Source organism: Microcebus murinus, chromosome 9, assembly GCF_040939455.1.
Source record: "Microcebus murinus isolate Inina chromosome 9, M.murinus_Inina_mat1.0, whole genome shotgun sequence".
Lineage (NCBI taxonomy): Eukaryota > Metazoa > Chordata > Mammalia > Primates > Cheirogaleidae > Microcebus > Microcebus murinus.
Window position 1 is genome coordinate 93,181,989 of NC_134112.1, and position 12,322 is coordinate 93,194,310.

The following is a 12,322-nucleotide window of genomic DNA, read 5'->3' on the forward strand; positions in this document are numbered from 1 at the left end:
ATCGCAAGGACATGGAAACAACGCAAGTGCCCATCAATTCATGAGTGGATAATTAAAATTTGGTATATGTTCACAATGGAATATTACTCAATTCTAAGAAATGACAGTGAGCTAGCACCACTTATATTATCCTAGATTAAGCTTAAGCCCATTATCCAAAGTGAGGCGGCACAAGTTCAGGAAAATGGGCTCCACATGTACTCGCCATCAAATTGGTACTTACTGATTAACACTATGGTGCTCAAAGGGCTCACCAGGGACTGGGGGGAGGATAACCACATCTAAGGATGTGGTGAGCATTGTGAAGGGGAAGGGCATACCTCTAACCCTTCCTAGGGAAAGGCAAAGGTATAAAATGTAACCAAAATGTCAAAAAAAAAAAAAAAAAGAAAGAAGGAAATATTTATCGGTGTCCAGCGGGTGGGGGGGGGGATGGGTGTATACTTACATAATGAGTGCAATGCGCACCACCTGGAGGATGCACACGCTAGAAGCTCTGATTCGGCAGGGGGGGAGGGGTGGCAAGGGCAATATATGTAACCTTAACAATATTTGTACCCCCATAATATTATGAAATAAAAAATAGTATTAGATTCTTTGGGGAAAATAGCTGTATTGTGGCCGAATTGAAGAATGTACAAGCCAAGCCTGAAATACTGGATCATATCAGAAGTAGGGAAGTGCTCAGATACGAGGGGAATGTGTTAAAGGAACAGAGGAGCAAGTGTGGAGGGTCCATATATAAAAAAAATTAAGCATAAAAATGATAACAATGAAATATAACCCACTGAATAAAAAAATCCTATGAGGCCATACTGATAGATAAATGGATAGATGGATAGATGATAGATAGAGCATTTCTTTATAATAAAATTGCAACTAATAAATGTAAAAGCAATGAGTCAGGAAAGATAATCAATGGGTGCTAAATATAGCGACCGAAAGAAACGAGTAGTGAGTAGTTCATCTATGAGGAACAAACTATATCATAATTTTAGATATACATATCATAATTTCATATATATCATAATTTCAAAATATATCATAATTTCAGAGTCTAATTAGGGAAAAAATAATAATTATATAATAGAGAAATCTGAGAAATACCATCTTCACCACATGATCCATGTTAACTTCACCAATAATGGGACAAATTAACATCACACACCTACTCATAATGCACACAGGAAGACACTATTTTTCATGCAGACAGTGAATAATATGATTCAATAAAACATGAACATTGTACACTCCCAACTTGTAGAATATTCTATTAAACAATTTCTGTATACTCTTCAAATTATCAATGACTGGAAATGCATAAACAGACTGAGCATTACACATGCAAGGAGACAAAAGAAAGATGACAGTAAATATAATATGTAATCTTAGAGTGCGTCCTGGACAAGTGCTAGTGAAGGGAGAACACTGTATATCATAGAAAAGAAACATGGCAATATTAAATTTCTTCATTTCAATAATTATACTGTGCTCAGATCAGTGAATAATTTTTATAGTGAAAACATGAAGGATTCAGGGGTAAACAGAAATTATGTCCATGTTTTAATTTCAAATGGTTCAAATGAGAAAAATAAGAAAGGAATGTTAGCATTTGCTAAATCTGCATGAAGGTATACAGGAGTTCTTCACAACATTCTTGACACTTTTCTGTAAGTATAAATTTTATTTCATGATTAATTGCTAAAAACAATAAGGGAGAAAATGTTGGGAAGTTGGGGAGACTGTCTAAAAGGAACATACCACCTTCTTTTTGAGCTAATTTTCAGATAAATGACTCAAATCTTCATTGATCTGCAGTCCTGAGCTTCATATCACTTCAGTCCTTGACCGACTGTCACTTAGGAATGGGAGGCAACCAATCATGGGTCACAGAATTCATCCTAGTGGGATTCCAGCTCAGTGCAGAGAAGGAAGAGCTCCTCTTCTGGATCTTCTCCCTGTTATATATCTTCAGCCTCCTGGCCAATGGCATGATCTTGGGACTCATCTGTCTGGACCACAGACTGCACACACCCATGTACTTCTTCCTCTCACACCTGGCTGTCCTTGACATGTCCTATGCTTCCAACAATGTCCCCAAGATGTTGGCAAATCTACTGAACCAGACCAGAACCATCTCCTTCATTCCATGCATAATGCAGACTTTCTTGTATATGGCTTTTGCAAACACAGAGTGCCTGATTTTGGTGGTGATGTCCTATGACCGGTATGTGGCCATCTGCCACCCTCTCCAGTACACTGTCATCATGAGCTGGAGAGTGTGCACAATCCTGGCTGTCACTTCCTGGTCATGTGGGTTTACCCTGTCCCTGATACAGGTAATTCTCCTTCTAAGGTTGCCCTTCTGTGGGCCCCGGGATGTGAATCACCTTTTCTGTGAAATTCTGTCTGTCCTCAAGCTGGCCTGTGCTGACACCTGGATCAACCAAGTGGTCATCCTCGCTACCTGTGTTTTTGTCTTAGTTGGACCCCTTTGCTTGATGCTTGTCTCCTACATGCACATCCTCTGGGCCATCCTAAAGATGCAGTCAAAGGAGGGCCGCATAAAGGCCTTCTCCACCTGCTCCTCCCACCTCTGTGTGGTTGGGCTCTTCTTTGGCATAGCCATGTTGGTTTACATGGTCTCAGACTCCAGTCAACGAGAGGAGCAGGAGAAAATGCTGTCCCTATTCCACAGTCTCTTCAACCCATTGCTGAATCCCCTCATCTACAGCCTGAGGAACGCTCAGGTGAAGAGCGCCTTCCACAGAGCGTTGCAGAAGAAGAGGTGAGGGGCAGATAGAATATTAGTTGGATAGAGATTTGCTTTTAAAACTTGTGTTTCACTGAAGCAAAAAATCTGAAAAATTTTGCAACTAGAAGTTTGATATAAAAATGGTAATTATAATTCTTGCTCTGAAAATAAGGCAAAATTACAGAGAGAAAATGATATATTATCATAATTTACACTACCTTTCCACTGAAAATTCTATGGAGTATGGACCCAGTTTCTGGATTAAATGTCAGTGTTGAGAGTCACACCTATTTAGAGAGTGAAGAGACGGAAAAGCTATTTTCCCCTGGTATTTGCATCATTTCCTGGCATTTTATTGCAAATCTCTCCTTTTGAAGGAGAAGCAAACTAGACTCAAAGGAAGCAGAAAGAATGAAATAATATAGAGTAGAATGTGTATAAATGAAATAAAAAACAGGAATGCAATAAATAAAGTCAAAGAAAGCAAATGTTGTTTCCTTGAAAAGATCAACAAAGTTGACAAACTTTGTCTAGATTATCAACAACAACAACAACAACAAAAAGGCAGTAAAATTAGTAAAACCAGTCATGTATGTAAAGGACTATCATAATCAACCTTACAGATGTAAAAAGGATATTATAAAAGAATACTGTGAACAACTCTATGCCAACAATTAGAAACTTAGCTAAGAGGAAAAATTCCAAGAAAGACACAATCTACCAACTCACTCAAAAATAAACAGATAATCTGAATAGACTATAATAAGTAAAGAAATTGAATTGGTAATTTTAAAATTTTTGGAAAATAAAGCCGTGGACCACATTCCTATAATAGTAAATTATGCTTAATTTGAAATGAAGAATCTTTTCACAAAAATCTTTCAAAAAATGGAAGGAAATGAAATATTTCCCAACTGATTCTATGAGGCCAGTATCACTCTGAAACCAAACAAAACAAAGACATCACAAGAAATGAGAACAGGTGGATTTCCTTATGAACATACATAAAATCCTCAACAAATGTCAGAAAACCAGATCTAGCAAATATTAACATGATTAAATACAATACCAAGTGAGATTTATTCCAGTATGCAAGGTTGTTTTAACATTCAAAACTCAATCAATGTAATATACCATGTTAATTAAATAAAGGAAATAAAAAACATGATCATCTCATTACACATAATAAAATAATTTGACAATTCCAACATGCTTTCATGACAAACACACACACACACACACACACACACACACACACACACACACACTCAACAAACTGGAAATATAAGACAACATCTTTAATCAGATAAAAGGATGATAAGAAAACCACAGCTCAAATTGTAATTGTTAATGACTGGATGCTTTCCTCACAAATGAGAAACAAGATCAAGGAAGTCCTCTCTTGCTGCTTCTATTCAGCACTGTACTTACTGGAGGTACTGGCCAGAGCAATTAAGCAAGAAAAAGAAATGAAAGCCGTATATATTGGAAAGGCATAAGCAAAACTATATTACCAAGTGAAATAATCTTATATAGAGAAATTTTTAAGGAATTTGCTAAAAATCAAATCAATTGGAACTAATTAATTCAGCAAGGTTGCACAAAAATTAGCTGAGTGGCCAGGTGTATAAGTAGTCAAATACACCAACAAGCCAAAGTAAGAGCACCAGTCAAGCCTTTAATCATTTACCGTGATAGCATAGGCAAGAGATTGAACCAGAGTAAGTTCCAACTCCCTATGGTATGGCACTGGGCAAAGATCAGGTGGATCATTGCAGATGTAGGGATCACCATCCTGCTGAAGGAGCCACAAACAAAAGCTGCTGCTGTTTTATGGAACTGAGAGCATAGAAGGGGAGAGGACAGGGAGAAAGGAACGGGTTAGGTGGGGAAACATACTGAATACTCAGTCAGAGTGGAGAAAAAGTGTCAAGTTTTCCCTCCCTCCCCAAAGGTGAGAGGGACCTGAGGAATATCTCTAACAAAGGGCCCCAAATAATGAGGCCTAAATATGGAGGTGCCTGAGCTCGGAATGTAATAACCATGACAGCATGGCTGGGCATGGATCAAACATATCATGAGATCAAGTTAAAGCTTCCTCAAAAGGTGATACCGATGGAAAATGACTGACCAGCTCATTTCTATGTTCAATTGTTCTGAACAAGGTTATCACAGGTTACAAGTAAGAGAAGGAAGCAGGTCATCAGATTAGTGTAAAAACATAAAAATGTATGTTTTCACTTTAGAAGACTGATCAGCAAATTCCGTAGGTCTATTCCTACCTTACATTGACTCTTACAAATATTAGGCATATTTTAGCTGACACTCTAGCTATCTATATATGTTACATCAATGTTCTTCCAAATGTAGATGCTCAGAAAAGTATGATCATTTTGTTGTAAGAGACCATAGGGCAAGGGTGAGGTGAGTGAATGCTATAAGAAAGGAATAACACAGTTGAATTCACGTAAATGTGAAATTTAAAAAGAAATCTTTAAAATATTCTAATCATATTGAGATTAAGACACACACATGGAAATTGTTCCCTTCTGAAGTTAGATTCAGGGCCACTATTATTTCAGGTATGAAATCTGGAGCCATGTTTTTACTGATCGCAGGTTCAGCTGCCTGCCACCTGACAGCCGAACAGGAGAGGTGAGTGGTGGAGAAGGAACAGTGGTTTATTCAAGTGACAGCAGCCTGAGGACAGGGTGGACTAACGTCTCAAAGACCATCTCATCTTTCTCGGCTTACTGGGCTGCTTTCAAAGGGGAGAGTTAAGGGGGATCAAGTCATCATGACTTGCTTGATGGCTAACAGAAAACAGTAGGTCCTCTGGTGGATCTTGTCATCAGCAGCCTGGGTTGGCCTGTTCTGGACTCTTGACCTGTTTTTCCTCAAGGTCATTTTCTAATCATCTGCCCTAGCAGCTGTGTGAGCAAGCAGCAAGTCAATTCTAAGCTTTTAAGGCAGAACAAGCTGAAAGCATTCTGGAAGCACCACGACTTCCCTGGAGCGAGGCTAGTGCTAGAGTCTGAATGGCCTTGGGGTGCACTTACGGGATGAGGCTGATCATAATGATAGCGTTGAAAGGATATCAACTTTTTGAGGAAAAAAATACAGGATCTAAAAAAAATGAAAACACTACACAGTGGTTAAAAAAAAATGTTTGTGGAGTAGGCAGAATTCTCTAGATGGACCACTAAGATGTTTATTATCCAAACACTAATCTGGGTACTGCTATGAAGGGACTTTGCAAATCAGTACATCTTCAAATATGGAAGCTGTCTTGGTAATAATCGGGTGAGCCATCTGAATGCAGGGAGTTTTCTTCATCTAGCAGCAGAGGAAGAAGTTAGAGATATGTGAAGTGTGTAAAGGACTAAGCAAACCATTGCTGCTTTGAACAAGGAGGGGCTGTGTTTGAGGATCAGAAAGTGGCAGCAAGCGGCTGAGGGTAGCCCCAGAGGACAGCCAGCAACAACAGAAATGGACAGAGACTTCAGTCCTTCAATCACAGGAATCAAGTCCAACCACTGAACTGGAAAGAGGATCCCAAGTGTCAGATGGGCATGGTGGCCCCAGCCAAACATTGCTTTAACGTGTGGGGCCTGTGTAGAGACTCCAGCTGACCCACCCCGGGACTTCTGACCAATGGAAACTGTGAGATACCAGATACGTGTTATTTGAAGCCACGTAAAGTTTGCCTTAATTTGTTGCAGCAGAGATAGAAAATGAATACATCTTTGGTATTAAATAAAGATCATTTGTTTCCAGCTCTGGCCCTTGCTAGATTGGTGATCTATCATTTAGTGCAATGATTCCCTAACTTTTCAGTCTTTGGATACTTCTAAACTCCTAAAAATTACTGAGGGTCTGAAGATATTTTGCTCAAGTGGGTATATTTAATGATATTTATCACAATACAAGTTAAAACTGAGAATTTCTTAAATATTTACTTCCAATTAATTTTAAAACGGCTCCCATGATAGGGTAAAAGAAATGTCTTATGAAAAATAACTATCTCTCCTAAAAATAGTATAAATGTAACTATGTTTCCCATTTTTGAAATGTTTAAAATATATTTGGCTTAATAGAAAACAGTTGTACAGGTCGCCTCTAGGAAAATTAATTGTGTACTCATGAGAGAATAAGAGTAAAATAAGATAAAAATCATCTAAATATTATCATGAAAGTACTTTTTATCCCACAGACTCTTTGAAAGCTTCTCAGCAATTCCCAGATTTCGGGACCACCAGCAGATAGCATATTTATACTTCAGTCTTTATATCTGTAAAATGATGGTGGTGATTAGATTAAAATATCTAGTCCATTTGGCACATTTTGTGAAGCATAATAAGTGCTCAATAATGGGTGGCTGTATTAATACTTCCTCATTTGTGTCCATCACTTCCTACTGCAGACAGAGATACACCTTGGCACTGGGAGGTCTATTCCTTCTCAGGGTTGCTATACTAGGTTCCCTGGGAACTACCCCTGAACCACCTAGGAGTCATAGACTGTCATAAACATTAATGGGGATTGTAGAGAAACATAAAGTCATAAAACCACAATAATTTTAAAAGCTCAGATATTGCAATTTGTGACACCTGTCTCAAGTTTATGACTCTTGAGATATTTGAAAGTTTATGCAGAAACAGTGTGATGCCAATATCTGGCCTCCCAAGCTCTTCACTAGAATCTTTCCTTTGAGTCCAATCAGACACAATCTCTGCTCCCCTCCAGAGAACAAATTCAAAGGTCTCTTCCTCTCTATCCCTTAAGGGAGAAGATAAAAGGTGTGATACCTTATGATTCTTCTGGGAATTTGAATTCTCAAGAGAGACTCAAGAATTTTTTTGTTCATCTGATTCTAAATAAAAGCTATACTCTTGGGGGTCATTGAAGAAATTTCAGCAAGTCCCTGAATCTGTCTATATCTGGGATTTACTCCTATGAACGCTGGCAGAAGGAACAGGGTTCTATACCCATTTAGAGGTATGTTGCTCAACTAGTAGAGTTTATTCTAGGTCAAGGTATTTTCCTAAGAGAAAGTCCAGTGCTACCATCTCTTATATAGATAATTTTCATTTGTGCTGGGAGGTGGTTTTCAGTACCAGCAAGCAAAATAGGACCACAGCAGAAATTACCATAGCTATGCCAGAGGTAGGACATCCCTGGGTAATCTTTCCTCCTGAATCAAAGAGTATATTGCAGGTAGCTGGAATAGACACCAATGTCCCCCTTCCCTAAAGGGAATGTTCTCCTGCTGTCCTATGGACAAGGGTCCAGGGACTCCCTCTCACTGCCACCTCCCTGTGTGTCCTGATTATAATGGTCAGTGCTAGAGCCACTGTCTCCATGAGAAGGGATCGGAGAATGAGAGGCTTTATCTCCATTGTCTCTGAATAAGGCTTTGAAATAGCCAGATTAATGAAAGGACTTATATATTACCTAGCCTAAATAAAGATATTGGTTGCCGGGAAAAGCTCTCTCAATGGAAGAAAAACTTCCAGCAACAATTACAGTAAATATTTTTCTTGTTGAAACAGTGCAAGAGGTAAGTTTCTCATATAACATTTCTTTTCAGAACTATCACAGGTTATCACTTTATCATGAAAACTATCATATTTGAAATCACTATATTTTATATGAACATGTTTCCTGTGACAAAAATAGGATAGAACAAGTCAGCAGCCAAGACCTCTATTAAGAGTTGGAGAAATGTAATAAAGCACTTTCGCTGAAGAAATATTCTGGGCTGCAGGCCTGCCTGAGTAGAAAATTACTCATACTAATTATGCAAACCTTTTGTTTTCTGAGCTACTATTGTTTATCTATTTTATTGGAAAGGTGATGTTTTCGGTATCGCTACCAAGATATTTTCTTCTCTATTCCAGTCTGATAGCAACTTAAAGATTTTAATCTATGTCAATATTATTTTCTATGTTGCCTATTATTTTACAGCAAAATGGAAGGGATAATGAAAATGAGAGTTATTAATCCATAAAAATTAACCACACTAAAATGTCAAGGATCAAATGTTCTTACTGAGTAGCAATAGATTGAATTATCTTCAACAATATTGTTATCCTTTACATTCAGAAATTAAATTTGTTGCAGAAATTGAGTATTATATCCAAGTGTGTCTATATAAAATATGATGTTATCCCCTACTTGACATACTATAGGACTATTCCTTAATTGTAGCAAAAATAATTTAGAGCGTATATATATATATGTAGAACCTTTCTCAAATGCAATATATTTATAGAAATTTGCCCATGTAACTGTTCCTTCTTAGGCTTATAGTTTCCAATAGCTCATAATGTTGTCACATGTATTTTCAAGCCTACTCTTTAGGTTATTTTACCTTCATATGAAGTAGTTTCTCCAAAAAGCTATTGCTCTGAAATTGTCTTCGTATAAACGTCAATTCAAAGCAGGTATCAGATACTGTACTTGTTTTTTACAGCTGGTTTAACAAATTACCACAAATGTGGTTGCTTAAAACAATAGGAATTTATTCTTTCACAGTTCCAGAGTCTGCTGTAAGTCTGAAATCTAGTAAGATTATGCTCCCTCTGGGAACTCTAAGGGAGAATGCATTTCTTACCTCCACCAACCAAGGATGGCTGGTGTCAGCATCCTCAGTTTCTGGTCAGATCTGTCTGTGCTCTGTCTTCACATCACTTTGCCTCCATGTTCCTTCTCCAGTTTTTTTAAAAAATTTCCTTCTGCCTTTATCTCATGAGGACACTTGTCATTGGAATTAGGGCTCATCCATAAAATTGGAGATTATCTCCTCTCAAGATTCTTAAATTAATCACATCTACAAATACAATGTTTTCCAAATAAGGCAATATTCAGTGGTGTTGGGGATTAGGATGAGGACATATCTTTCTGGGGTCTCCATTCAATCCACTATAAATACAATTACATATGGCCATTTGTCTAGAGATCGAATATATATAGTTTATATCATTATGCTTATTTGAATTTCTCCTTTGCAAACATTGTTTTTAAATATTTTAAATGTTCAAATAATCAAGTTGTAATTATAAACTTCTTTAAGAAAGTATAAAATATGTCTTGGACAATATGTAAAAATATATACATATATTTGGGTCCAAATATAGAAAAATTAAGCATCAGAAAAAATGATAATAATTAAATATAACCCATTGAATAAAAAAAATTCTATGAATCCATACTGGATAGATAGATGATAGACAGATTGATACACAAATAAAGCATTTCATTATACTAAAATTACAACTAATAAATGTAAAAGCAATGATCAAATTAGAACAACACATTTTCAATCATCATTACTAATAATTGAGTCAGGAAAGATAATCAATGGATGCTAAAAATAGTTACTGAAAGAAACTAGTAGTAAGTAGTTCTTCTATGAGGAACAAGACATATCACAATTTTAATGAATGCTCCAGAGTCTAATTAGATAAAATATAATTGTGTAATAGAGAAATCTAGGAAGCACTATCTTCACCACATGATTCATGTTAGCTTCACCAACAATGGGACAAATTAACAACACACATCTAGTCAGAAGGCACACAGGAAGACACCATTTTTCCTGCAGAAAGAGAATAATCCAAATGAAACAAGAAGAACATTATACATTCCAATTTGTGGAACATTCTACTAAACAATTGATGTACACTCTTCAATATATCAGTGTCTGGAAAGGCACAAACAGACTGAGTAAATATTACACAAGCAAAGAGACTAAAGACAGATGACGATGACATTAAATATAATGTGTACTCTTGGATTATGTCCTTGACAGGTTTGAGTGGAAGGAGAATACTGCATATTAGAGAAAAGAAACATGTCGATATTATATTTCCTGATTTTAATAATTATACTATGGTCATGTTAGTGATTTTTTTATAGTGAAACTATGAGAAATTTGAGGTATGTGGGCATTATGTTCACCCTTTAATCTCAAATGGTTCAAAAAATATAACTATATAGAGAAAAAGAGAATAAGACAAATAAGAAAGGTTAGCATTTGCTAAATCTGCATGAAGGTATACAGTTCTTCACAAAATTTTTGACGCTTTTCTATAAGTTTATTTCATGATTAAATGCTAAAAATAAAAAAGGAGCAAATCTTGGGAAGTTGGGGAGGCTGTCTAATAGAAACATACAACCTTTGTTTGAGCTCATCCTCAGATAAATAACTCAAATCTTCATTGATTCTCCAGTTCTGACAATTCCATCACACGTCAGTCTTTGATGGACTGTCACTTAGGAATGGGAAGCAACCAATCATGGGTCACAGAATTCATCCTAGTGGGATTCCAGCTCAGTGCAGAGAAAGAAGAGCTCCTCTTCTGGATCTTCTCCCTGTTATATATCTTCAGCCTCCTGGCCAATGGCATGATCTTGGGACTCATCTGTCTGGACCACAGACTACACACACCCATGTACTTCTTCCTCTCACACCTGGCTGTCCTTGACATGTCCTATGCTTCCAACAATGTCCCCAAGATGTTGGCAAACCTACTGAACCAGACCAGAACCATCTCCTTCATTCCATGCATAATGCAGACTTTCTTGTATTTGGCCCTTGCTGCTACAGAGTGCCTGATTTTGGTGGTGATGTCCTATGACCGGTATGTAGCCATCTGCCACCCTCTCCAGTACACTGTCGTCATGAGCTGGAGAGTGTGCACAATCCTGGCTGTCACTTCCTGGTCATGTGGGTTTACCCTGTCCATAGTACATGCAACTCTCCTTCTAAGGTTGCCCTTCTGTGGGCCCCGGGATGTGAACCACCTCTTCTGTGAAATTCTGTCTGTCCTCAAGCTGGCCTGTGCTGACACCTCGATTAACCAATTGGTCCTCTTGGCTGCCAGTGTTTTTGTCTTAGTTGGACCCCTTTGCTTGATGCTTGCCTCCTACATGCACATCCTCTGGGCCATCCTAAAGATCCAGTCAAAGGAGGGCCGCATTAAGGCCTTCTCCACCTGCTCCTCCCACCTCTGTGTGGTTGGGCTCTTCTTTGGCATAGCCATGTTGGTTTACATGGTCCCAGACTCCAATCAACGAGAGGAGCAGGAGAAAATGCTGTCCCTATTCCACAGTCTCTTCAACCCATTGCTGAATCCCCTCATCTACAGCCTGAGGAACGCTCAGGTGAAGAGTGCCTTCCACAAAGCGTTGCAGAAGAAGAGGTGAGGGGTAGATAGAATATTAGTTGGATGGGGATTTGCTTTTAAAACATGTGGTTTGCTGAAGCAAAACTCAGAACAATTTTCCATTTGGAAGTTTTATATAAAAATGCTAATTGTTCTAATTCTAGCTTTGAAAATAATGCAAAATTACAGTGAACAAAATAATATATTATTATAATTGACATTGCTTTCCCACTGAAAACTCTATGGAGTATGCACCCAGTTGCTGGATTAAATTTCATTGTTGAGAGTCACCTCTATTTAGAGAGTGGAAGAGATAGAAAAGCTATTTTTCCCCTGGTATTTGCATCATTTTCTTGGTAGTTTATTGCAAATCTCTGCTTTTGAATGAAAAGCAAAC

At 37.7% G+C, this 12,322-nt stretch overlaps 2 protein-coding genes across 2 annotated transcripts; both read left to right on the forward strand.

The window, feature by feature from the left end:
* Positions 1-1,865: 1,865 nt before the first annotated feature.
* LOC105873359 (olfactory receptor 2A2-like) lies at positions 1,866-2,792 on the forward strand. Its single transcript, XM_020289683.2, has one exon. It carries the CDS (start codon positions 1,866-1,868, stop codon positions 2,790-2,792), a length of 927 nt encoding a protein of 308 aa, XP_020145272.2.
* Positions 2,793-11,038: 8,246 nt separating this feature from the next.
* LOC105873360 (olfactory receptor 2A2-like) lies at positions 11,039-12,011 on the forward strand. Its single transcript, XM_012768209.3, has one exon. The coding sequence runs from the start codon at positions 11,039-11,041 to the stop codon at positions 11,963-11,965; it is 927 nt and encodes a 308-aa protein (XP_012623663.2). The 3' UTR covers positions 11,966-12,011.
* The last annotated feature ends 311 nt before the right edge of the window (positions 12,012-12,322 follow it).